This window comes from Ciconia boyciana, chromosome 7 (genome assembly GCF_034638445.1).
Source record: "Ciconia boyciana chromosome 7, ASM3463844v1, whole genome shotgun sequence".
In the NCBI taxonomy this organism is placed as follows: Eukaryota; Metazoa; Chordata; class Aves; order Ciconiiformes; family Ciconiidae; genus Ciconia; species Ciconia boyciana.
The window spans coordinates 54,481,921-54,509,140 of record NC_132940.1 but is presented as its reverse complement, the minus strand read 5'-3'; the positions used below and the strand labels follow the sequence as shown (position 1 = coordinate 54,509,140).

At 47.1% G+C, this 27,220-nt stretch overlaps 1 protein-coding gene across 1 annotated transcript in view; it reads left to right on the top strand.

The window, feature by feature from the left end:
• Positions 1–27,220, top strand: part of TP63 (tumor protein p63) — a 107,600-nt gene that overhangs the window by 15,481 nt on the left and 64,899 nt on the right. Inside the window, exons 2-3 of the mRNA XM_072867109.1 lie at positions 5,924–6,052; positions 6,813–6,945. Of these exons, the coding sequence (XP_072723210.1) occupies positions 5,924–6,052; positions 6,813–6,945 (262 nt within the window). The remainder of the gene's footprint in view (positions 1–5,923; positions 6,053–6,812; positions 6,946–27,220) is intronic.

Here is a 27,220-nt window from a genome sequence, read left to right as displayed (position 1 = left end):
AAAAAAGCTCCAAATAATTTTGCTCGTCCCTACTGTGAAAGATTTATTCTCACAAAATTTTACACTGTGGCTTTACACCAATATCAAACCATGAAGTTCAGCATCTATAACAACACTGATAGTTTCCAAGAGTTTGCATACCATGCGGGAGAAACACAAACCACCCCAGAGCTCCAGCTTCCGAGGGAAGCTAAGGAGAACTGGAGGTGCTTGGATCTCTTGAAACCCAACACAGCAGCTTCACTGAGATACCTTATTCATTTAGAGTTTCCCCATAAACTCTACTATTAACCCAGGGGCAGTTCAGAGCATTGAAGCTCCAAGCCTATTTTGGATGAAAAACCAAAGAAAACCATGCTATGCCTTGTTTGTAACAGTCTTTCTTACTTTTGGAAGGAGGTTGCTGGACTCATGCATGCACCCCAGTGGTGCTTGAGCTGCACCCTGCATCAGATCCAACCCTATATCAGTGAAAGCAGGTGGCATCTGCCTTTAGGGTTAAGCTACAGAGGAGGAGCTGTGCATGCTCCATATCAAACCTAGCTCTTGCTTTCCTCAGGAGCTTGTGTCTTTTCCCCAGCGGTAAGTCAAGTCTTGGTGTTTGGGGTTTAGCCCTTTCTAAGAAAGATTGGTTGCAGTGAAAGGTAGCTTTTTGGGTGAGAAGTGTTGCTGCATTGCAATAGATGAGTTTAATAGTGTTCTGTCATTGTTTTCTGGTGTGGAAAGTGGTTTGGGTTTTTTTGTTTTGTTGCTTTTCTTTAATGTCTTTGAAGTGAAGGTAGGAAGGGGGAAAATGTGGTGAAGAGTGGAAGCAAGTGCTCAGACTGAGGTAGTGGGAGCAGAAATGTCACCTTGTTTTCTCTCTGGTTTGCCCCAGTTTATGTCATGCTGGGCCAAGCAGTCAGGACTTCGTTTCCACCTGTGTTGGGACCCTCAGCTCCAGGGAAAGGCAATAGAAGTGCAGATGGGCTAAGGCTTATTAAAGGCAAATGCTGTGCTTGCCAGGGCTTTTTTTTGGTTGTTGTTTTTTGGTGGGGTGTGGTTTTTGGGGTTTTTTTGGGGTGAAGTTTAACATTCCCAGCCTTCTGGGACACTCTGAAATTGAGTGCTGTGTGGGTACAGCTAGAGGGGCATGTTGCTCTCATTGCCATATTTTGCAGAGATTTCACTCATCAGTGTGATGGCAAACTGAATCAGCTGGGATGCAGTCCTATTCCGGTGGGCTGCAACACAGCACCTCTGGGGAAATGATCAGGAGGCAGCAGAACAACCTCTGTGCACAAGGCTTCAGCCCACAGGGTGAATCTGGAAAAGTGCTTTCACCTGGAGTCTGGGCTGCTCTTGCTTCAACAAAATAAATAGGATGGAGCTGAGCTAGACTTCAGTGGGAGTGTATTGCTGGCTGAAACCTGTCCTGGGATTCAGTGGTTCAGGAGCAGTGTCCCAGCACTGTGTCAGGAAACCCTGTGCTTTTGGTGAGGTGCTGCTTCTCAGAGAAGATTTAACCTGCTCTTTCTGTTAATTAATAATCCCCTGGTGGTTTTTAAAGGAGGGGCTTGTGGGTGCAATATCCTATTCAGCTTGCAGTTTGATGGGGGCTGTGAATCCCTCTGTAGTTCCAACCTGGTGCAGTTAGTGCTCTCTGCTTGTGGCAAGCTGCCTGCCAACTATTTCAGCAGTTAATGCAGGGAATTAGCTTGTAGACTTAAAACAGAGGGCAAGCTAGACAAGACTTATTGCCATGCTTTGTCCTGTTGTAGTCAGTAGTTTGGTGTAACAGGATGTGTTATCTCCTATGATGCACTTTGGGATGAGTGGTTGTGGGTAAAAGGGATGTTGTTTAAATGTCTGTTAATAAAAAAAGCAGCTGGTAGGAGCAATTTGAACAATGCCAGCTCCTGCTATCTTATGATTAACTTCAGGCACTCAGGGATTATTTTACTGAAGCTAGAGTGTTTGCTGATGTGGGAAAAGACAATTAACTAGAATAGTGAAATTTATGCATTGATCTTGCACAGGCTTTAGCTGTTATTTTCTTGTGGAAGAGCAAATTTGGGCACTTAGGTATGCTGTTCAGTAGACAGGGGCTGCTCCTCTATTTTGAAGGCTGTTTGTTAAGGAAAATGGCACTAGGTTTAGATTTCATTAAGATTACAGGGAAGGAGACAGTTTAGCTTGCATGCAGCTTTGTGCTGAACTGAAGTTGGTTTTCTTGCGGCTTGACAGCTCTTTCCCACTTGAGAGCAGGATGCACCAAACTAAGTAAAAAGCAATGCTTGCTACCTCTGTAATGCTGTAGCCTGCTCACAGGTGCCTTGCCAAGGTTGGCCACCTAACCCTGCAGGCTCCTTTGGAAATAGAGCTATACGGGTAGTAAAAGTGTTGCAGAGAGTGTTGAAGGGGTGTCTCAAATTTTGCTTCTGTGAAAGCATTAACCAGGGAACTTCTTTTGCTTGGTATAGGGAAACATGCCTTTTTGGCCATCAGGTAAAATCTGATAATGCTTTTCTTAGAAACAGTAAGCCAGGAGCTTTGTTGGGTACAGGGATAAAGATGACACAGCTGGAAAATGCCTCTCTGGAGAAATTTGGAGTTGTGTTTAGTAGAGGGATACACCGGTTGTGTCCTTAACTGGTGTGACTCTTTCCAACAGCTCTGTTAGCTTCAGAGGCGTAGAATAACAAACCTGGCTTTATCAGCCCATGCAGCTGTATCTCCTTCCTCTCCTGTGCTGCAGGCGGTAGGCACTGTGAAGAGTGCTCAGTTGGGGTAGGTTTATGAGAAGCAACTTCTGCCTTGCTGCTGAATGGGACCACAAGGGCCAGAGCAGGCAGGGCTGAACTGGTTGCTTTGCCTTCTTGAGACCTAGGACTTTGTGCAGCTGTGAACCAAAGCTGGGGCATGTCATGGCATGCAGAAACCTCATTGCACGGAGACTTTTTGAAGGAAAGAAGATCTCTGAGGAAGGTCTGTTTTGTAATAACTCTTTCTGGTAAAGTTGGTTCCTGTATACGTAGTAATGAGCTGGTGTGGATGATTGTGGTTGCTACCTTTGCACTGAATTCCTAAAACACGGTTTACTGTTTAAGTCAAGGGCAGTTGTGATAAGTGGCAAATAACTGTTAAGAGAGTGCTTCAGTGGTTTAGGAGAACCCATTGTGGGGTTTCTCTGCCTGTTCCTGGGAGGTCAGGACTGGGTGCACAGTATCGAGCAGTGCCTGAATGTCACAGGGCACAGAACAGCCTTGGTAGAGTAAGGAGACTCTGACTGACCACTGTCAAAGCCTCCCACAAACAAATAACAAATAGAGATAGGTTGCTAAACCACAAAGGCAGACCTACATATGCTTGCTTGCTTAAATAGGTTTGAATCCCTGAAATAAAGGATTTCCTGTTCGAACATCACTCGGTACATAAACATGGAACAAGTTCTGGTATTAAGTGAGTAGTCACTCAAAGGACAGCAGTCCTACAAAGTGCCCCTGTGATAACAGAGAGGGCAGTCCAGCTAATCGGTGAAGTCCTGGAGGACAACAGTGATTCAAAATCACTGGGTGGAATGTTGCATCCGAACCCCATATGACAGGGTCACTATTAGCTGTGTAAACCCTAGACTGCTGTAGGGCTGGCAGGATGCAGACTGCAGTAGAGCAACTAAACTCCAAAACACTGATTATTTTTTTTTTTTTAATATACTGGATGGCTGGGTGTAGGATGAAGGTGTATAAAAGTATGATTGACTGTAAAGCCAGCAGATCTCCAGCCCATTGGCGCTTGGTTGCATCCAAGCAAGGAGACCTCTGGCTCAGTATGTAAATCTTATTATTTAGTGCTTCCTCAGGTCACTTGATATTTTATTATTCATGGTGTCTGATATCTCTGTATGATGTGTATATAGTAATTAATATATCTGCTCCTTGTGGCCCTGTAACTTATTGTCAGGGGCTTAATATAAGCAACCTGTGTGTAATCACAACTATTCCTGACTGGCCCAGGCCACGTAGTGGAAAAAGTGATCTACGTGAGGCCTATACCCGTGACACGGGGTCTGTGGGTTTAGTGGCAGAGTGGGTTGTGGAGCATGCACTCCCCATTGCTCTCCTCCAAAGCCTGTAGTAGCATTGGTCCCCAGCTTATATAGCAGGCTTTAGGCCAGATCTGTTCTTTCAGGTTTCAATACAGCACTCTTGAAAGTGCCTTACCAGACTGAAAGCTTGAAAGGAGTAATTTCTGGTACTTTGTGGGATAACTGCTGTTCTCAGAGGATTTGTGATTATTTATTCACAGGTAGTGTGGGTATGTGCTCACATCTGTGAGACAGAGCTATTAGCTATGACACTTCTGAATTTTATTTTTGTCTCTGGCTGTTCATGAACTTTTAAAGGATGTTGGGTTTTTTTGTTAATCACAAGAAGGACGAGCAACTGAAGTGATACTTTCACCTATTTTGAGGCATGCTCAGCTATGGCTCTGGGGGCTGAAACTGCTTTGATTTCCATTAGCTTAGGAAAACTGTCTGCTCTTGTTGAAAAGCATGCAGTTCTGTGGGCAGCAGAGGTGAGGAAAGCCCTGCTTTTTGCAGACCAGAACCACCCTCAAAACATAAGAGGCCATACCAATTCAGTAGAGACCCCTCTCTGAGAGTAGCCAGAAATAGATACTTCAGGAAACAGTAGAGGAAAAGAACAACTGTACTGTGATCCTCCCTCTGAAACACTCTTTCTTAATTTTGGCAGCTTAATAAATTAGGGTCTTCCACGCAATTTGTTTAGACCATTGTGTTAAACAGCACCAAAATGTGCCAAACCAAATGTTAGTCCAATTCTTTTTGGAATCCATTTTTGGAATCCTTGGCTCCTGCCACACAGCCATTCCCCTGGCAGGGAGCACAGTCTTTCACTTGCATTGTGCCAAAACAACTCTTTTATATGAAAATTTTGCAGGGTGCCCCAATCCTTGTAGCAGGAAAGGTGGTCACCTGCCTCGTACTCTAATTAAGTTGAACCTAGCGTTTTTGTCAACTGCAAATATACTCAAGAAATTCCTCCCACCCCCCCACCCCCCTTACATCCCTGCAGCCGTTGAGTATTTTGACACGGGTGTAAAAGCTGCTGCGTTTGAATTTAGCAATTGGCCAGTGGGATGAGAATGTGCAGCTGTGGAAGGCGCGAGTGCTCCGGCTTCGTCACTGCTCCTCTTGGGCCCACCTATTTCTGTGAGGCTTGTGGGAGCTTAAGGGGATAAAAATGGCCAAGGTAATTAGCAGATCTGGCAGAAATCAGCCGGTCAGGCTCGGAAATTATTGGAGGTGAGAAGGCAGTAGACAAGCAGATATAATCTGATGTGATGGAACTTATTTCCATAGAAAACAAAGCAAAAAGAATAGGGCTTTTTTATTATTCAATTTTTTTAAAAAAATCACGTCTGTTAGTCCAAGACCTCAGCTGCAGTGGCTGGGTATAGGAGAAGTCACCTAAATCATCCAAGGGCATACAATCTAGAGAGGCAACAGGGAGAGTGGAATTGCACACCACTTAAGTGCTTCACCTGCTGCAAAGACTACCTGCTTCATATGGAAAGTTGATTATTTGGGGATAAAATGGAAGGTGGCTTTTTTTTCCCCCTGGGATTCTTATGACGCAGCATCCCAGTGGACTCCAAGGGATATTTAACTTATTGGGAAGGGTGGCCAAATTCTCTCCCATCTAAATACAGCATCTGCAGCAGTGTGGAATGTGTGTTGTACAGCTGTGAATGTTCGAGGCATTCAGTGTGTCTCCTTTTTCACACAATAGCTTCTATTTATGGTTTTTCATCGAGTTGGGCTCATGCATTCAACATATCTTTGTGTGTGTGTGTTTTCTTTTTTTTTTCTTTTCTTTCTCTTTTTTTTTTTTTTTTTTTTTTGCTTTTGTTTTTTAAGGTTTGTAGAAACTCCGAGCCACTTCTCCTGGAAGGAGAGTTACTACCGATCAGCCATGTCCCACAGCTCGCAGCCCAGGGAATTCCTCAGCCCAGAGGTGCTCCAGCATATCTGGGACTTCCTGGAACAGTAAGTAGTCCTTACATGGAGCCTGTGGAAGGAGGCATTTTGGGACAGGACAGCTCTGTAATTAGGTTGCTCAGGGGACCGATGGTGGGGGTTTTGGAGTCTTCTGTACCTGTCGATTAGAAGATGTGGGTATGAGTCTGTGATGACTGACAGCTCTTGAGCTCTCAAAAGGTTCTTCATCCAGGCTATGGGGAACAGATGCAGAGATGACCAGTGACACTGACTCTCTTCAAGACATTTGGTTGCTGAGCTGACTGCTTTCTACCACATGGTCACTTAGGGGAAAATGCCAACCATCCACCTTAAGGAAATGGGGCAATTACTCTGTGTCCAGGCTGCATGTTTTCCTCCTCTGCTGATGCCAGGGAGGGAGAGGAGGTGGAGATGGTGTAGAGTTCACTCTGTCAGGTCCACTGAAGGAAATAAAACTGACTCTGTTCCCATTCCTGACTTGTCACGACTGATGCTGGGACAGTTACTGCTATAAATCCTCCATGAATTCTGTCTTTGTGATTTAACTCCTGTGCTCTTACCTCATTTTTCTGGTCAGGCAAGTGAAATGTCCCTCCAGGCCCTGTCCTGTTCAGGGCTCGCTGTTAGCATAGCAGGTGATGAGGTAGTTGTTCACTAGTAATTACTTACTTTGTCCTGAGACTGGTTTGTAGTCATGCCCAAATCCTGGGTGACATCCTAGCATGGGGAGGGAGGGAGGGAAACAGAATTTGGCCAATTTTAACTATGTTACTCTGTTTTTTTTCAGGCCAATATGCTCAGTTCAGCCGATCGATCTGAACTTCATCGATGGCCCATCTGAAAATGGCCCTACAAACAAAATAGAGATCAGCATGGACTGCGTCCGGGTGCAGGACACAGAGCTGAATGACCCGATGTGGGTGAGTAGTGAGAAGAACTTCCTTAACCTTTGGGGACGGATGAGGGTTTTTTTGCAGGAGCTATTCTTGCTGTGTTTCCCTGGGGCCATCTTCCCCCTCTTGGTGGAGGAGCTGTGGCCACTGCCTCTGACCAAGGAAGTTCCTTCTTGCTTTGCCTGTTGTGTCCCACCTACAGAAGCTGGTTGGGAGCATGGCTCTGCTAAGTGACTCTGGTGGTGAACAGTGATGTCTGTACATGTGGCTAAACCAGACAGCGTGTGACCTGTGGAAAAGCATTGCTTCTCTGTGCCTCCCCGGGGCTGCGAGGGAGAGCAGCCTGACTCCTTACCTGTTCCTCCTCTCCTGCTGCAGCAATGGCAGGACAGAGGGATGAGGCAGCTAAACAGGCAGAAGAGCTGAGGAGTCTCTTGTACTTGCCTGGCTGCTGAACTGTTTCTGCTCTCTCCCTGCTTAGAGCTAGTTTATGTGGCCTCAGCATTAAAATAGTTAATATTCTGGGTACAGCTGCGATTTTGATGACCAAGGGCTGGGGCTTGAGGATGTTCGTCACTGGTTTTTCTTTTCTTGGAGGTCAGGTATGAATGAAAACTTGGTTTCAGACCATGATTAGGGTTTTTTTTCTCCTGTGTCTCTAGGCAGGCAAAGCCAGACAGTGTTTGTAACAAGTCTTGGTCATGGGTGTCTCACCAGTATGGCTCGAGACTGGAATGTAGACGAGGCACTGGTGGTTGCTGGTTCATTGCCTTTGGCACAAACTGAGCAGCTCTTTCTTAGCAGTAGCTCTGGTGAAGAAGTAAGGTGCTATTCTTGTAGGCTGGAGCAGGAGGTATTTCAAGAGTTTGAGCGATTTGTGTCCTGTTTCTGTTCTTCCTGGGGTTTGTATACTTTGGGGTAAAAATTATGTGTGGTTTCAAATTTGTGTTGGTGTCTGTAAATTTTCTTGTTCCTCTTTGTTTCCATCCTGAGAAACTGTGTCAGTTAATTCCCTGGCTAATCAGCCACCATTTTTCATGTGCTCAACCAAGGCGTGTTGGTGGTCTACATCCTGGCAGTGTTTGTAACCTGGAGGATCGCATCTGCAAGGAAAGAGCTCCCACGTCACGCTGATTGCAGTCCCTGGTGCCAGAAGGTTTGACCTGTTACTGCCTCTGTGGTTTGACCGCTGGGGAGACTGCGGTGCTCTCCTCTTTCCTCGCAAGATTGCAAAGGGTAAAAAGGCCACTTTGAAGTTGGGTATCTGCTCAGCTAATGTGGTGAAGCTACTCTGAGTGCACAAGGAGAGGTGATTGATGTCAAGTCTGGTTATCGTTTGATTCTGCATTCAGGCTGGGTGCAGGGAGGTGGCATGCAAGCCTTCAATCAGCATCTGGATCTGAAAGGCCACTTCTCAGCTTTTTCCAACACTGTAGCACAGCTCCAGTATAAATTATGTCTCTTCAATAGCTAGTGCAAAAGATTGTCCATGTTTAGAGGGGCTCCTACTGTTCAGAATAGGTGGTAATATTCTGTTTGAACTATGTCCTCTAAAAAAAAAAAGAAAAAAGATCCCCAACAGTTTAAAGGCCATCAGCAGAAACTTTGCTCCTTCCTTGCCTAAACCTGGACTTGCTGTACTGAGTGCTAGCAAAGCCTCCCCATCCCCAGTTCCTCTGAGCTGTCTGCAGAGCACTGTGGTAGCTGACAGGCTCACTTGAGGCCCTTGTTCAGAGTCTCCCTCTCCCGTCTGCGGTGCAGTGGAACATCGGTGGAAAATCCCTTCCTCTTGTCCTCTCTGAGCGCTGCTGAAGTGAGCACTGGGGCTAGGAGAGGAGGGCAGGCAGCTTTTGCTGTGCACTTACTTCTTGCTTATGATGGGTTTGATCCCAGCCTTGCAGGAGGCATTTTTGAAGAGGCTGAGCTGCACGGTGACTTCTTAAAGAAGTTTTTCACAAATATGACAAGCCGAAGGGGGAGCAGGGAAATTCCATCCCATCCTCACCCTTACTGTAAGGCAGCAGCTCAGAGTACACTAATGTATGTACATTAATAAATGTTTCAGTTTGTGTTCAGTGGTAGACAGCACCGTCGCTCAGTTGAGTGCTGCACAAAAGCCTTTACAAAGCAAAATATGCATCACAAACCTGTGCAAACAGCCCATCTTTGAAAAGGAGGAAAGCTCTTTTTACTCCCCTTACCACCACCACCACCTCCCTATAAATTTGCAAACATCCCTGACAAGTGACAACTCCCCCTTGCAGAGAAGTCCGTGTTTGCTTTGCTGTTTCTGGGGCTCGCAGCCGCTGCAGCTTGCATTGGCAGAGAATGTGTAGCCTGGGGCAAGGTGTTTGCTGTTTGTCGGCTTTAATCTGAAATACCTTACAACCCTCTTCCCCTCCAGCTTCTCTTTTCCTTTGGATAGCTTCGGGGCAAGAGCTCCCCTTGCACCTGTCTCTCCTGTAACCTCAGCCATGTCACTTCTAGACACGAGGTGCCGCACGCAGCTGATTGCAGCACAGAGTTGAAGAGGGCAGATAAACACAAAGGAATGCAGCAGTAACAGAGGGGCCCTGGGAGATGAACAGTGAGATCAAGGCAGAGTGCTTTTTATTATTAGATTGGTCTTAGGAAAAGAGCAAGGCCAGCTTTTCTCCAAAATGTACCACCATGTGAGACTTAAATAGGTGCAAAGCAATTAAGACTGGTTTATTTAAAGCAATTGTCCTTCTGTGGACTTTAAGGCAATCCCAGTCAGCCTTTAGAATAAGCTTTGCACCTCCTTGCAACTTATTGCTGAAAAGTGAAGCTTTCAGCCTTAAAAGATGTCCATCCTTGATCCCAAGAGTTGTGTTGGTGAGAGCTGTGGGGTTTTTTATTATTTAATTTTTGGGGAGTACAGTTACTTGTTCACAACAGAGCTAGCAGTGGGGAAGGAGCTACAGTGTTCAGAGCAGTGCCTGAAGAAACTGTCCCACTGGTGGACTGGGAAAGGAGCATGAGTCCTGCCCTGCTGAACACCCATCAGTTGTGTTCATTGCCTTGAAAATGCAGCTATCTGGGGAGAGAGCTGGCAGAGAAGGTTGGGTGACAAAGAAACCCCTCTCGTCTGAGCTACAGCTCTGTCTCTTGCTAAGCCAAGACCTTGCAGTTCTCACACTCTTGTTTTTAAGGAAGAAATATTGTTCCTGTGTCCCATGTAAGAAAGGGGTAAGAGAAGCTGATGATCAGCACTACCCTGGGATGAAAAGAGCTGGAGGGGACAGGAAGAGCGTTTGTGGGTCTGGTGTAACATTAGACAGTCAGCAGCCTTCCCCAGTCGTGTGCCTTGTGACCAGCTCTTTCACAATGTCCTGGGTGGCCCATCTGTGAGGCTGCTGGCTGTGCCCCTTCCTCTCCCATGGCGTTAACCACAGACAGGCTGGGAAATCCCAGCAGAGACCTGCCTTTTTGCATAGCTGGAGTGAGGGGCTGGTGGTCCCTGTGGGTGCGGACAACGTTTAGTCTCTGCCATGGCCCTGGCATGGGAAGGAGCTGCGGATGGCCAGGAAGGTAAGCTGAATGTGTCTCTTTGTGAGACACCTGCCATTTGTTAGGCTTCCCCAAAGAATGTGGTCCCCAGCCTTTTCCCTGACTGAGGATGTAGCCAGCAACCGTGGGGTCTTTGGTGGGGTGGTGGCCAGCTCCCTGCATTCAAGAGGAACGCTGGTCTCAAAGGCTGTCTCCTGCAGTGCTAGAAACCAGGTGATGTTATAAGATTAATTTATTCTTCTGACTGATTAAATGCCCTGGAGCTACAGGGAGGAGGGGTCTGGGGACCTCTCTGGAGGAACAAGCGCGTGGCAGTGCAATAACCCCTGCATTGCCCTGGAGCCCTCGCAGCATGCTGTGAGCCTGCTGTACCAGGTGCAAAATTGCTTTCCTTCACCATCCCTCAAAAGTCCTTTAAACTGCTCACCGATGCCAAGAGATACTAGTCTGGACCCAAATGAAGCTGCTTTGGGCTAAGGACTTCAATGGGCAGCATCCTGATAAAAGTGTTATTTGAGGGTCTTGCGGAGTCTGGAAGTCTCCTGGTCTCCTGCCATCATCCCAGCAGCTCATCCAGGGCTCCGGGGACCTCGCTGGCAGGAGCAGGAGTGCTGTCCCGAGTGATGGAGCAGCTCGTCCCCCTCCCCCTATACATACCTTCCTTTCATGCCCCTGAGCAAGCCGTCCTCCCGCAGCCCCTTGCCTAACCAGTTCAGTGGAATGCCTTTCCCCAGATAGTCGTCGTGGTCTGAGTTTTCTTAACCTGGATCCGTCCTTCCTCACAAAAGGGAGAGAGAATTCCTTGGCCTTTTTTTTTTTTTTAATAATTTGTTCTTCCTCATCTTCTGCAAATCATCGTGGGGATTTGCTGTGTGTGGCTTGGTTAAGCGCTGCTAAGCTCCCCATGGGGTGGTTTTCTGACCTGGTTAGGGTGGTGTGGGTGCTTCAGACAGGGCTGTGTCATTTCGGGTTTGGGTCCCCAGCTTCATGGGCTGTGGGTGTCCCAAGCCTGGTAGCTACAGAAATTTTGGAGGTGCAACATGTGTTTCATAGGTTGAAAAGTGACATCTTCAGCTCTGTAACTTTGCTGTTCTCCTTTATACACAGAGGTGGAGGAAAAACTAGGCTGTAGGAGAGACTGTATTCAGCCCACATAGGACATGGCGGTGTTGAGGCTCTCAGCCTCAGCCCTCATGCCAATGACACATCTCAGAGTTGGTATGTGATGCTTCCCAATGGGAACAAGAAAACTTTCCCAGGTTTAACTTGCTGTAGGCTCACGGAGGAGCCACCCCAGCCACCTTGTGCAGGATACCTTCCCATGCCTCAGCCCAGCAAGCTGGAGAGGAGTGGGGCTGAGGCCCCCGCAGAGCTACCCTGGGCCAAGGTGGCCAGGGTAGCTGGTAGATCTCTTCTGCATGCTCTTAGCCTTAGCAGTATGTAAATCAGTTCAGTAACTCATATTTGATGGCCATGCACTGAATTCCTGGGTCCCTAGGAGTCCATTGCCTGTGCAAGCTGGGAGCTGTGGTCAGGATCAAGTGAGCAAGAATATGATGGACAGACATTAAAAATACCAACCCACTGTCCAGAATGACATCTGTTGCATCCTATCCAATGCTTTAATATTAAAGCTCAGGCTCTGATCTCTGTTAACTTTTAATTGCTTGCTTAAAAGTGTTTTGCTGGGTCAGGAGAAGAGAACTCTACTTGCTGCAAGGTAATGGCTGAGGAAGCAGATGAAAGCTGGTTAAGGGGTGATGGGACTGCAGGACAGGGAGGACATCCCTGTGTACTAACTGCAGGGCAGAGAGCTGGCGTGGCATGCACGGTGTGGCTGAGCGGTGCAGGAAGAGTGTCTTGGTGCAGGGGCTGACTAACATGTGGTGTGTACTTCCCAGGGCTCTGGCAGGTGCTGCAGCCCTGCATTTTGTTGGGAAATGGTTTTGCACCTGGACGATAAGGCCGATTTGATAAGTAGATGCAGCAGTGGGTTGTGTGGCTGTCTGTTTCCATGCCTAAGTATTCCCAGATTGACCATAGAAAGGAAGGAAGGACTTTGTACAGCACAGGGATGTGATCAAAGCTTTTATTACTGTCTGGTTTGTGCTTGAGAGAGTTTGAGGCTTGCCAAGTTTCTCTTCTTTGTGGGTAATTGTTCGTTCCATAGCTGTGCAAAGAAAGTTGAGATTATGCAAAGGCATTTCCATAATGAGCAAATGCATTATTCTGTTGGAAGTTTCCCTCCAGCACCTCTCTTGTTTGCAGCTGAACTCATAAGCCCTGCTAATTTAGGCTTGGCTTTGTAATCTTGCTGAATGTTTAATCTTCTGCAGTGTAGGTCCCTCCAAATGATCTAATAATCACATTTAGGACTGCAGATCCAAATCCAGAAATGGTCAACTCTTTCAGATAAAGGACACACGTAGAGAATGCATTTGTATATTGTTTGGCCAAAGTCTGAAGACTTCTCTCGTTCTGTGTGTAGTAGGGCTCTAAAGACATATTTATGTTTCTTTAAAATAATTTTTCGCTAGCTCCCTTTCCTGTGCTGTTTTGCCCTGATTCTGGCTGAAGACCAGGGCTGGCTGCATTTCTTTTTGTAGGAATGCAGCCAGTTGATGAGTATTGTTACACCAAGTGTTTTATTTTTAATGCTACTTCCCTGAATTCTTAATGGTATTGAAGAAAACCAATGGATGATCTGTCTGCTGTGCTATAGATCATTTTGGAAGCATATTTAAAATTCCTTTCAATATTTCTGCCCTTCTAGTATCTTGCTTTACATTCATCTTCAGAGGGAATAAACTAATTTTAAGCTGAAAAGCACAAACCTACTGGAAAGGAGCCCTGTGTGATGGGGTGTTTTGCATTTGTTCTGGCCTGGCTCTTCTGGAGGGCTGGCTTTAAATCCCTGGCTCATTGCTACGAACACTTGAGGTGGAAGAGTGTTGCAATAGTGAGTCCTGTCATCTACATGCAAATACCTCCAGAAAAAAGAAGCAGTCACTTCAGAAAACATCTTCCCCAAGCAGCTAGGCCTGCCTCCAAAGGTTTCCATGGTGCTGCACGTGCTCCTTGCTTAAGTATGGAGCAATAATGTGTTAGCACTTATTTTATATCTTTAAAAGGTCGGCACAAACACTTAATTAAAAGGCATCTTGATCTTGGAGCAACAGACCGCAGGCACTTTTGCCTCCGGTGCAAGTTTAAGGTTTACGCTGTCTTGCTGGGAACTTCACTGTATGTCTCTAGTTGATAGGATACCGTTCTCTTCTTTCTTTCTTTTTTTTTTTTCTTTCCCTTAAACTACAAACATACTTCACATATTATTCGTTGGGAACACTTTGATTGGGTTAGAACCTATAAGCGGTAAACCCCTTGGGCAGCTGGCATTTCAGCAAACCACGAAGCACAGTTTGAACACTAAGAGAAGTGGAATGGCCATCCCCAAAGTTCACATTCCTCTAGACTTTATTTTTTATTTTTAAACCAAATTGGTGGTGGGAGGGAAATAAGGCCCTTCTCTCTTGTTAGCTGGAAGTAGGGTCATGAACTGAGCTGTCCATATCCAGCCAAATGAAAACCTTGCTGAGCTTTGTAGTACGCCTCGTGGTGGGGTGGGTAGAGAGCACCTCAGAGCCCTGTTGGAAGCTGTGGTGCTGGCTGTGCCTGGGAGGGGTGGCTAGGCTCATGGGATGCTCCTTTCAGGCTAAGACAAACCTGGAGCACAGCCCTGGGAGTGTCCTGCTCCCCTTCCTTGTCCAACACGGCCAAAGTGTCTGCACCGCAGCGAGCTGTGGGGTGTAGCTTTTATTTTTAAAGTCTTCCCTTGCATTAATTCAGATTCTTGCTTTGAAGAAAGTCTTATGCATCCAAAGTCTCGCTATATATGTTGCTTTGTGGTTCTGCAGATCCTGCCCACAGTCCTGTTAATAACTATTATTTTTTCCTCCAGTATTCTACAAGGACAGTTTTGGACTAGGTAATGTTTTCCTCTGAATGTCTCTACTATCTGCTTTCCACCTCACTGTCGCTGATTTGATAGCATTTAAATTAATGAGGGAGTGAATTGTCAGGCAGTCACAGAAAATTAAATCAATTTCTGTGAAGCGTAGATTAAGGAGTGGTTTGTGGCCTGGGTTAGTTCGCTTACTGCTGAACAAACCCTTTGCTAATCAGCATCTGAATTTGCAGAGATTAATGAATGATCAAAGGAGTTTTCAGTAATGAGTGTAACTATGTTGGCTCTAAAAACATGGATTTTTATTTCCAGCCTGCTTAAACACAAGCAAAAGGTATGCTGTGTTGCCTGGAGCACTCTTCTTTCTCTTTGAGGACATGGATGGGTATGGTGGACCTAATGGTGATGTCCAGACTGGATTAAAATTAGACAAGTCAGAAACTAAAGTGATCAATCTTCTGGGGAAGGTCTCTGGCCAAATAACTGAGCCCTATGGCTGCTGCCATACCAGTGGTGGACGTGGCACGTGAGAGCAGGCAGAGGGCACCTGGACAAAGACCAGCACTGAGAAATTCAATGTTTCTGCATAGGAAACAAGGAACAAACAGGCTTTCCGTCTGCCTTGGGGTGTATGTTGTGGCCCAACACAGCAGGGCAATGTAGCATAACGGTGATGCGCTCACATTAGAAGCGTGAACGGCCATCGGTTGCAGGGTCAGGGTTTAGCCAGAGGTTTGGGAGATTATTCTCGAATTATTGCAAACTGATAACGTTTTTTTTAATATTGCATTATTGTACAAGGGCTTGGGTGGGAGGGAGTTGGCAGTGTAGCAGGGGCTGACTGGGAAGAGCTGCTGTGATTGTGCGTTTATGAACAATTGTGTGTTTCCCAAGAGCGATATGTAGTTTATACAAGATAAGGGAAGAAGCAACACTTTCCCCTCAACTGCTTGTGCAAGAACAAACCTGGTCTGTCAACAGTTGCTCCTCTCTCGTAATTAAAAACAAAGACTCTCTAATCTGTCACTATCTCCCGCTTTTCCCTTTCCCTGGCTGGAGCCCTCTGTCTCGTGCCAGGATGCAGGTTTGTGCCATCCTGTCCTACCTCCAGCTGGAGGGATGGGGCTGTTTATGCTGCTCAGGAGCAATTCTCATGAGTTTTCTTGTGTAATTTTCTCTTAATTTTGCAAAATGTTTTACAAATATATTGGGGAAGGTCAAGCATGCAGTGTTGAGCATCCAAAGGTCCTCATCAGGCAAAAATGCAGTTTGAACGTTGAGGGTTGTTGCTCCAACAAGAGAGCTGCCAATGGCTGAGGCTTGAACCTCCAAAGTTCCCTGGTCGCGTCTCCATGCCGGACTGTCTGCTGACCCATGGTTTTACTCATCAGTGCAAAAGTATCTGCTCAAGTGTCTGCTGGCCAGTGGTTTTGCAGGCTGATCATCTGCTTTGCAAAGATCTCTGTGTCCAGGTGGTTGTTTCCTTTTATCTCTAAGCATTTTTAGTGAAAGCAACTGCTCTTTAAAGAGAGTTACTAGGGTACAAAAAAAAGTGGAAAAAATAGATAAAAGGAGCACCAGGAATAAACAGAAAACATTTTTGGCGATAAATCACGTGTATGCTTGGTGTTCATCCTGCGTTGTACCCCAACTGTGGGAAGTGAGTCCCTTCTGGCATTTTGGTGGGAATGACCTCCCTTGATGGGGTTGAAGGGGTTTTGGTTGTGCAGACGGTAGGGAAGGCGTGGGGACCTTGCATCATCTTGGCTGGAGAACTGAATCTCTCCAGAGGAGTGTCTTGTTCTCTTATTAAATGGAGCTCGGCAGCCAGAGGGCAGAGTCCCCGGGGGCTGCATGCACCTTTCCTAAACCAATATTGCACAGCGGTTGTGAAGGGAACTGGTTTTGTTTCACAACTCTTTTCCACCTTCCCTCTCCCTGCTCCCCCCACATAGCGTTATCTCCTGACGTGATGCCATTAACTCTCTAATTAGCCCTAGGGGTGTTCTGGGAGAGATAATGAGGCTATAGGAGCTCAAATAAGCAGCGTGCGCAGATGTTTACTCAGGGTCGGAGGGCAGGGCTGTTGTGACAGCCCATTGCATTGGGGAGGGCATGCTCTTTGGGGAAGGAAAAGCTGACCTGCGCCTTGGGCAGAGCTGGGAGCTGGGCTCTCCTCCTGCCCTCGGTGAGTCCCTGTCTCTGCCCTGCACTTTTAAAATGGGGGAAAATGCAGTTTGAAGTCCTTGGAAGAAAGGATTGATCCTGAGTACTAAGCACTTGCAGCCAGGGCGTGTTTCTAGCTTGAAGGTTCATACACTTGAGTGCTTTCCAAAGGAAGTTCTGGGCATCAGACCTGTCAGTGGTGGGGAAGCCAGGAGGGCATCAAATTTTTGCTCGTGGGTACAGGAGAGCAGTTAACCCTACAAGAGCTGGGGGTGCCCATCCTTCTCCTGCCTACAGATGAGCTGCACCTCCCATGCAGACCCATGCAGAGGCTATATCTAGTCAGCAGTGAGCAAGATGCTGCTTTTCAGCAGCATCTCTTTTTTTTTTTTATTTGTTTTGCCTTTCCACAGATGATTTTTTTTTTTAAAAGGGAAAGCCCCTGTTTCAGTGTGTGCAGTATGTGCTCTTTCCCTTCTTCCTTGTGGCTTGAGCAACGGAGACCAGCTCTGCATGAGTTTTCAGGAGGGGAGGGTGAGTTTTATGGGTTTTTTTGGAAAGTATTTTCTTTTTGCTCTTTAACCTGGCTGTCTGCTATTGCAGTCTATCACTTCTGTCCCTGTAAAGTCTTCACTGGCAAGACTCACAAAGCCAATTGGCAGAGGCTCGTTTTTTTGAGCATTCAGCAGTTATTCAGATGTAACAAACAAACAAAAAAACCCAAACCCCACATTCTATTTTTTTCCCTCCTCCTTCTGTTATCTCAGTCCTAGTTTGTAAACATTTCTGAGCTGAGTGAATGTCACAGTCCGTGGTGACGCGGTTGATCCAGATGCTATTTTTATAAGAGTGGAGAGGTCTGAGCAGATTTCTTTTTTCTTTGATCTGCAGGAAATTCTGCATGAACCACCTAATGTGCAGGCAGGTGCGTGCACACACACCCCTTCTACAAGAAATTATGCAATCTCCAATTAACACTACAATTGTGGCAATGACATTTTTAATCGTCGTGATTTAACGCACTTGCCTTGTGTCTGGGAAGGGTTATTGAGAACTTGCAAGTGGTACCGGTGAGAGAGGCTGGGACGAACCATATAACAGCACGGGGAAAATGCAGTCAAACAAAGAACCTGAATCAGCAGTTTGACTTGGCCAATGCCTCATTTTGGAAACTTAGGGGTCTTGTTTGCGTATTATTTTGTTTTTCAACATACCAGCAGGAGCCACAAAGCATTGCCAGAAGCTCTCTAGAATATCTGAGTCAGATCTGGGAGGGTTGCAGCTGAAACTTTCCAATCTAGCTAGCAATTATTGCTTTTAGTTTCCTAAAGTAGTGGAGGTAACTTGCTTTAAAGAGATTTCCTTTCCTGAGGCTGAGCTGCTTTGCTTTTTTTAAGTTCAGTCCAACTGAGCATCGAAAGCATGAAGTGCCAGGCTTTGCACAACTCCTGATGCTTTGGGATGATTTCTTTATTTTCTAGTTTGTTCTTTTCCTGTTTGGGGTGGGGGAGAGCTTGTTGGACTAGAAGTGTAGACTTAAACCTTGTTCACCTGGCCTCAGTATGAAGTCATTCTTTTTAACATGTGAAAGGAGGGCCTTTCCCTGAATCTGCTTTTTCTGGCTAGGCTAATAGGTATAATAAGGTATACTCTCTATCTACAAAGATTGTCTTGCCATGACTTTTGACCATCACAGTTGGAACAGGACTGATATTGGTGTTTTCTTTGGAGACCTGTCCAGAATGATAACTATCACTGTCCCATTGCTGAGAAGTGAGTGTGCAGTTTGAGGAGGTGGGGGGTGTCCCTTTGGTTTTGTGACTCAGCCATTTAAGCATGCACTATTTCAGGGAGTCAAGTTTCTCTCTAAGAGATGCTGCCTCACTGCTATTAGGTTGTTGGAGACTCATCTATGTGAAATTTTTGCATCTGCAAAAGGAGAGAATGAAATGAGACTCCAGGAGCTTTTCTTTCTCATGATAAGGTAGAAGTGATCAAGCCTTTGCTCTTCGCTTGCGCCATTGGTGCCTGTATGAATAGTCAAGGCATGACACCAGCCCGTGGGACAGGGGGAAGCATCTTATGAGGGGGGTGCATTTAGGTCTGAAGCCAGTGAAACAGTTTGGAGCCCTGGGGTGATGAGAGGGGTACGCCTGTGCCTGGGCTGCATCAGCGTTGGTGGGCGCAGTGTCTGGTGCATGCTCTGTTACCTCCTGTCACCCCTGTCAGGGTGGTGGAGGCCTTCTTTGTGTCACTTGTGGATGACTGATTTGCAAAAAGCCACTTGTCCAGCATCCACTTCAAGGTGACTGCACAGGCTAATGCCTCTGAAACACTGAGCCAAGTTGGGGCTGTATGTACAGAGGGCAGGATTTGTGCTGACATGTCAATTTATTCGTGCTAGATACACTTCTCCTCATGTTTGACATGCAGATCTCTTTGGATAAACTTCCACATATCTCTGTGTAGTGCATCTGGGCGTTGCTTCACCCACAACCACCTCCAGCCACCTGTGGGATGGAAGATAGCAGATACCCAACACAACAGTGCTGCATTAATGACTTGGAAAAGGAGGATCTTCTGAGTTTCATAGCACAGCTAGTACAAGCTTTTTGCATTGATTTGCTGAGGTTGGGAGATCTATGTATGTACCTTCTCCTCCTCTTTTCTTCCCCTCCATAGCTTTTGAACTCATAGGCCAGTATCAAAAACCTGACAGTATTCAGAGATCAAAATGGTCCTCTGAGCACAGCATAACTTTTCCTCCCTGTTAGCAGAAAATGCACAGGTGACTTCTAGCTTGATGTCCAGCTCCATGCAAGCTTCGCAGTGGTGCTGCAAAGTGACCCATTTGGCTAGTGGTGCTGTGGCTACTCCCTGCAAACCTTGCCTGTATCTCCAGGTTAGCACTTGTGTGGCTTTTTGGCTTGCACCCATCTCGGGTGAGATCAGGTAAGCGCACCAGGCGTAGCCCCTGGTGTTAGGTGGTGCCGGGGAAGATGGAGAGGAGGGGAAGGGGCTGTGGCGGTGGTCTATTGAGTTGTTCCTGTGATGTAGGAAACCTGCGGTGTGCTCAGCAGGCTCTTGCTGGTAGTTCAGGAGAGCTGGAAGTGCGTGTGGCCCCACTCTGAGCTGGAACGTTGCTGTTGGTGGTAGGTAGGGCTCTCCCTTGGCTGGGGAGGGCTCTGCGCTCCTCCCTGCAGCCCGTTCCTGGAAGCATCTCCTCGTGTCATGCTCAGCAAGGAGGAATCGGGAAGGTGCACTGGAAATGCTTGCAAGCTTTTGCTCTTGTGCCCAGCTGTGCCCGCAGGGTTAGAGACAAGTGAGACACCTACCCTGCTTCTCGTGGCAAGGAGCTGTTGCAGGGTAGGGAGGGCACTGTGATCTTCTGCTCTGTGTTTGCTCTGGTGTCGGTTCCTGCGTGAAGATGGGTTTTTACCCCATTTTATTAGCAGCAGTTTTGCGAATGCTCTGCCCGTCTACAGCCTGAGAGAGGCTGGTGCGAGCTTGCAGTGTCCTTGGCAGAAAGTCAGTGGTGGCTCCTTCTGCTGCCATGTGCTGGAGAAGGCAGCTTAGAGAGCCGTTAGCACCTTGAGCAGCACAGCCTCCTTGCTTTCATCTCCCTGTGAACCTGGAGTCCCCTCCCCATGTGCTCAGAGAAGTTGGGGTTAAATGACGCCCAAAGGCGAGGGAGTCGGCGTGGCGGGGAGCAGCAGCAGCTCCTGGGCAGAGGCTCGGCTGCACGGAGGTGTTGGGGCCGCGGGTGGGTTTCAGCCCTGCGGGGGACCCCTCTCCCCCTTGCCAAGCGCCCGTGGGTCGGTCGCTCACCGCCCGCGGCGGGAGGTTCGGTGTTCGCTGCAGCGCTCGCAGTTCGGGCGGGTCCTCGGCAATTGGGCACCGGTCTCCTCCACCACCGGTCCTCAAATAAAAGTCTGAAGCGCTGTCGTTAGGCTGGGAGGGCAGGCGGCCGCGCTCTGGTCTGGATGTTTGGTTTCCTCTCTTCCCTCCTCCCCATCCCTTTAAAAAGGTGTTTTGTTTCCCTTGCTCGACGGCGCTTACCCTGCTCTTTGGGAGCAGGCGAGACGAGCCGGCTGTTGTTCTCGCCGTGCATCCCGCTCGCTCGGCGAGACGGCGGCGGACCCCTCGCAGCCCGGCGTTTCGGAGCGGCTCGGGGGAGCCGGCTCCGCTCCCGGAGGGCGGCCGGTGCCGCCGCCGGCGCGGCCCAGAGCTCGCAGGGACGGCACGCTCCGCTCCCGGGGGTCTGCGCTCGGGCACCGGGGCAGGACGGGGGACACTCGGTCTGCTCCTTCAGAGTAAAATCACGGCGGGGCCTCTCGGATCTGCCTGTCTGCTCGCTCTCCTCTCCCACAGATCGAGTCCGAGTGGGCTAAAGAGTTGGTGCTTTTCCTATCTGTCTTTTCAAAATCTTTCGTTTGCTGCGGGCACAGTGTCCAGGTGGTTTTTACTGAGCAGTACCCATCAACTTCTCCCATGTATTAATTCAAAATCATGAGTCCCTTTGGACAAGTTACTTTTTAATTTTTTTTAACATTTCCTATTTGTAAGTGAGATTATTTTAAGGTTTATTAATGTGGCGTTAGTTAGAAGCAATAGCAAAAGAGGGGAAAAAAAATGTAGCTGGAGTGATGTCCTGCAAACACAGGACCTGTTGGCTCTGAGTGTGGATGAGAGCACACAGATGATGGAGCGTGTAGCTGGATTATGGTGCATGAAACAGTGACTGCTTCTCAGAAAGTTCCTTGTGGGTTTTGTCCAAAACCTGCATGCTGCAGTAGCCAGAGGCTCGTCTGTGTTACTGCACCACCAGTTTCGAGCGTTACATCTCGATCCCTTCCTGAACGTTTTGGGCTTTGGTAGCAGCAAAGCCTGTGCCTGAAGGAAACCCTGGAGCCTTCTCAGAAAATAAGAGAAGTTTCTTGGAGCAGCTCCTTTGGAGCAACTCCATGGCTATCTTTTGAGTTCCCAAACTTGTAGAAAAGTGACAGGGGAAAGTTATAGTTTCCTTTCTTTTCTCTCTCTCTCTTTCTTCTTTTTTTTTTTTCCCCCTCCATTTCCCCCCCTTCCCTTCCCTTTGCTTTTTAGAGATTGGTGATAAGGAATTCTAACTACTTAATGAGCTGGGAGAGGCCTCTCTCCATTGGAGTGGAGGACTCCAGGTGGCACTTTGACAGATTGGACAGGTAAGGCAGGAGAGCCCCACCTCCTCCTCCTTGCCTATAGTTAGGTATATAAGGGAAACTTCAATTATGCAGAGAGGCACACTCCGAGTCCTGTTATCTTCCAAGTAGCATCACATATTTTTAGGGTCTTCTAGGGGGTGGGAGGTGTTTGTCAAAATCCTGGAGCCAGAAGAAAGAACAGCAGCATTGATCAATTTGACTGCTAACATGTTGTACCTGGAAAACAATGCCCAGTCCCAGTATAGCGAGGTAAGGATTCTAGGTTTGAGCTATCGTATCTTTAATATATTTTTATTTTTAGTGAACGTGTGCGATTTCTTCACCCCGTAGTCCTGAATTTAGGTGTGGAATATACATTTGTTTTTGAAACTTTTGCACTTTACAATGGGAAGCAGAGTTTGCTGGGCTAGATATTGGAATGACAGTGAACTTTGGATCTTTACATTTGGTACAGAGAATTTGTTTTGGGAACCTTGATCAACCAAACATAATATTCTTTCATTGGAGAAGCAAGGCAAAGCAGTCGCTTACTGTGGGCAATGCATACGGATTGTATTCCTGTAGCAGTCTGAACAGTATCTGTGTTGCCCGCATTATAACTCATTTACTCGTCTCTTATTGCCAAAATTGCTGCTTGTTGTTAAAAGTGGGTGTTATTTAGGAAATAACAAAAAAATGCATTACAAACCCCTTCTTAGGTTACCTTTTTAAGTACAATAATATGCAAACAAAGATTCTCTGCTGCAAATGTTGCATTAGCGTCCACACCAATAACTCTTTTACTCAGTGCTGTTAATACCTTGCCTTGTGACTTGCAGCAGCAGCAAGATATTTTATACAGGGTGTTAGTCTAAACATATTATATGAGGATGGATGTGCATACAATGGATGCATTTTGCTTTCTACAGCCCTTTGCACTGCATGGGCGCGAGTGGAATGCAAACTTCAGATGCAGCTTTGAATTTTTTCCTTTTTTTTTTATTTAATTGCTTTTAACCAACTGGTTGATGCTTTGTAAGGTGGAAGTGGAGAGAATTGCCACATGCTGTGCAAATCTCTGAGGAAGTTACCTGGGGTTGAGGGAGATCTAAAGACAATATTGGTTTACATTCCAGCGGAGACAGCAGCTGTGTTGACACTCGTCAGAATGGCAATGCAGAAAAAGCTCCTCTGTGTGTGTGTGAGTGTGCACACGTGTGTGTATTCCTGGTGAAAATGTTTTAAGTAGAGGGCATGGGGTACGAGACCTGAAGCAGACAGAAGCTCAGCCCTTTGGAAAAGAAAACAAAATAGGAATTGCAAGGCCGAGAGCGCAGCTCTCGATGCGATAGTTGGCAAGGAAAAGCCTGTTAAAAGTACACTTGAGGCTTGCACACCTGGGATGGCAGGTTTGTGACTCAGGGAAGCAAGGGGTAAACTGAAACCAGTGTGCTTTCCCCGTCCCCCCTTCTGCAGGGACTGCGAACACCCAGCGTGTGCTTGGTTCCTAGCTGCTGCCGCCGCCATGCAGAAGACCCGAATTGGTGACTTTTTTTTTCCTAGGTTAATTATAAACTCTTAAATGTGGAGAGAGCACTTCTTGGAGTGTTTGCTTGGCGTTATTTGTCTGCTGCTATCTGATCAACTTTCACTGAATAGCAGCAGTGGGGCTGTGGAGTCCCTATGGTTGACTTGCTGGGCTCATCTGTCAGAAGTGATGTGCTCAGGAGCGTTCTCGCTCCGCTTAAATGCTGCTCATCACTGTTGCTGTCAGGGGAGGGTTTTTTAAAAGGCTTTAGCTCTGATTTTCCCCCCCTGCCTTTTCCCCTTCTTGGATTTGAACACGGTGCACTCGCTTTGTTCATCCGGCGAAGCATTGTACGCTGGGGAAAGAAAACCCGATTAGCATTGACTTGGCTTTACTTCTGAGAAAGAGCAGACTTTCTAACGACTTGTCTCAAGAGATGGAGACTTGTTAAGGCTCAATTAAAATATATTGGTGATGATGAACCTCGCCCATCCTAAGCTTGAAAACAAGATGTGGGCTTTGGCATGGTTTCCTTAAAAAAGAGAGGAGGGGGGGAAAAAAGGCTCTCAGTGTGGAAATAGAACTAGCAATTTGTTGCAATTGGTGCTTGCTGGAGTTCAGATTTTAGAGATGTGGCTGGATTGCGCAGAAGGCGGCCATACCAACTCATGAAAAACTTAGTATAGACTATAGTTTGGGTTTAAAAACAGACAAAAGGGGGGAAGTCAGGTTTTTTTTTTCCCATTGAAATAAAATTTTAAAATGGAGAGTGGGGAGTCCTCTGCCACCCGAAGTCCACTTCTTGGGGTGCTTTGCCCAGGCCCCCCAAGATGCTTGCTGCCTGCTTGCAGATGCTGAGCTCTGCCCTCTGCACCCGCCAGTGGTGCGGCGCGCTCCATCCCACAGCCTGGGAACTGGCCCTTGCGCAAGCCCCAGCGCAGGCTGCGTGGTCAGGGCAGCGAGCTGGCACCATTGCCCATGGCCCTACAGCACCCATGCCCGCAAGCACGGTGCTGAATGCCGCGGTGAGATGAGGAGTTCCTCCCAAATGGGCAAAATCTGGTTGAGAAGCTGAGAGAGGGGAGAAGGTGTTGAAATGAATCACAGCCCTGAAAGGAACCTGCCCCAACCACTCTTCCAGCTTAATCTAACCCAGCATTTGATCTGGGTTGACTATAAGAACGATTAAGTTCTTTGTTGGCAGAGCACTGGACTTGATGACCCTGGAGATCTATTCCTGTGTGTTTATGTGTAGGAGATGGGAAAAGGAGACAGACGTTCGGGCGTTTATAATGGGGTGATGAGGTGCTGATGAACAGGACCCCTTTGTATCTCATTGTCTTCCTACCTCATCTCCACATCTGGAATTGTAGGTGCTGTGCATAATTGTTTGCAGGGCAGCATGCACAAAACTGGGTGTGGAGAGGGTATCTGCAAGTTTGTCCAGTCTTGTCCAAGTCTCCTGGCTGCTGGGAGGGGAGGATGAGAGCGATAGAGATTCCCTTTGGGGACTCTGGATTCTCCTGCAGTTTGGCTGAGATGATGATGCAGTCTGGAGTGTTTGCTAGAATCAAATTAAAGCATTGCCAAAAGAATAAACACATCTTGTTCAAACACTGATAAGAAATACGTGCCGTGACTTTTGATTATATTCTTCAGCCTTCCCAAAGATCTTCCTGCTCTTTGTGGGGGAGAGACGAATTAAAGAATCTCTTTCCGTTAAGATTTTTATCTTAGTTTTGGGAGGGGAGTGGGGGGAAACTAGTTTTATACTAAAACATCTTGTGCTCTGCTTTATGGCTTTTTGGCAGCATTCCTTTACACTGGAAATTAAGAAAAACTGTATACAGATTGCTGCAAATATCTTTGAGGGTTAGGATAGCCTGTTCAGAAGGGTGCATTTTTGGTTTTGTTTTTCTTTTCCCTCTTGGCTTTTTAAATAATAACTCAGATGCACGTGTTTGAGCTGTAGTGCCCTGGATGCGAGTCCTTCCTCTTTGCAGGAGCAGACATGTGGGTCTCTGGGGTGGTCTGGAAGGATGTCCTGAGGGAGCTAGAGCTCCTTAGTGAGAGGAACATTTCTTGCACCTATCTGGGACATTGGTTCAGCAAACATTACTTTAAGGAATCTGGGAATTGAGCCGTAGCTCATTTTTGAGCATCAGCTTCATTGGTGTGCAGTAAAAGTGTGATTGGGGTTTATTATCCTTGTTGTCAGCCTGGATTTGGCTGTGAACAACCAAAGAGGACAAAGCCATGGCCCCTCTCGTGCTGCTTTCCTTGGCTGGTTTTGCCACATGGCAGTGGTCACTCCAACTGCATTCGGCAAAGGCTCTTCCCTTCCTGCTGCCCCTTCTCTGTGGCCTGTGGGCAAACCCAGAGTGAATGAAGCAGTCTCTGAGGGACACTGCCTGGTCATTGCCCAGGAGTGCAGCCCACCTGCTGCCTTCCTCCAGTCTGGAGGTACCAGGGAAAAAGGCTCATCTGTGCAGTACCCTCTGCACCCCACATCTCATCCTACCCCAAGATGAAAGCACTTAGATGCTATATGAAGCCTAATGAGTTTCTCAAGGAAGGTTTTGGCTAAACCTGACCCTCTCTCCTGGTCCTTCCTCCTCCGATTTGTGACTATGTCTCTGGGTTCTGCTGGCTCCGAGTAGGCAGACAACTCCCAGTCCCTGGGAGGAAACCTCTCCCTGAGCTGTGCAGGGTTCGGGTACAAGTGCCATGCCTTTCAGTGGCCTCTGTTTATTGAAGTGGTATCAACGCCCCACACATTTGGGCACAGGCTCTTATTAGGAGCAAGAAATAAGGAGATGCATTGGGGGTCGTGTTCCTTGACAGTGTCCAGCTGCAATTCCAGCTACACTTCTTGTGTATCCATCCTTCATTTTTGCTGTAATTGCATTTAAGGGACTAAAGTTTTTGTCATGTGACATTATCTGTGCAGGCTTGTGAGGCATGTGTCTTATTCTTGGGCTGCAAAGGTCTTCTGCAAGGATGTAGAGGCCCTGTATAACCAGGTACCTTGTCCTCTGAGAGGTTTTAAAACTGCAATCCAGTTGTGAAGATTTACCCTGAGATAGAAAAACTAAGGTAGACTTGTATATGTCTGTATCTTTTGTTTGGAGAGACCAAGTGGATGCTACTGCTCTGTTTGGGTCTGCCAATGAAGACACTGAAGTAGTCTAGAGAGATGGGCAGTGGGAAGCTGAGACCTGCCGCTTGCCATGTGCTCCCATCTCCCTCCCAGCTGAAACAAGAGGACCACTCTGGGGGAGAAACACAGGGAAGGGCAAGAGTTGAGTGTGTTTCCAACAAGGGTCCAACCACTTGTTATTGGAGCAGGTTTGTCATGCAATGGATGGTCTTCTGCTGTTTCATAATGGGGTACTGAAAAGCTTGGTGATAGTGATATCAATCTTGATAGTAGAGGTAATGTGACCCCATGTTGAGCAGTGAATCAGAGGTGTTACCTGGAGAAATCCTTTCCTTGCTTTAGATGGAAGGACTGGACCTCACCAGTCTAAGGCTGTGGGTGTAGCCCAGAAACAAGTGATTTTAACCTGCATGTGGGTGGAAAGAATGAATGAGTGTGTCCTTTAATAGACAAAAATGAAACTTGATGACGTTCTGTCCGTCTGCAGAGGTTTAACTTCTCAGTGTGTGGCGTGCAATACTTCTGCAGAAATCAGGGTAGTTTGGCTGTGTATAAAGTGTCATTATTGCACAGTAACACACATGTTTTGTGGTTTGCACAGTAATACAATTACACTGAACATCAGATTGGAAATTGCATCTCCATTTTACGGTTTTCTGTGCTCAAAATGAGGGTTAATAGAAGCCTGGAATTAGGGACAGGGGATCTTCTCAGTTGCTGGCAAATTGTTAGCTTGCCTCATTTGGCAAGAAACTAGTACTAGATATTTTCTA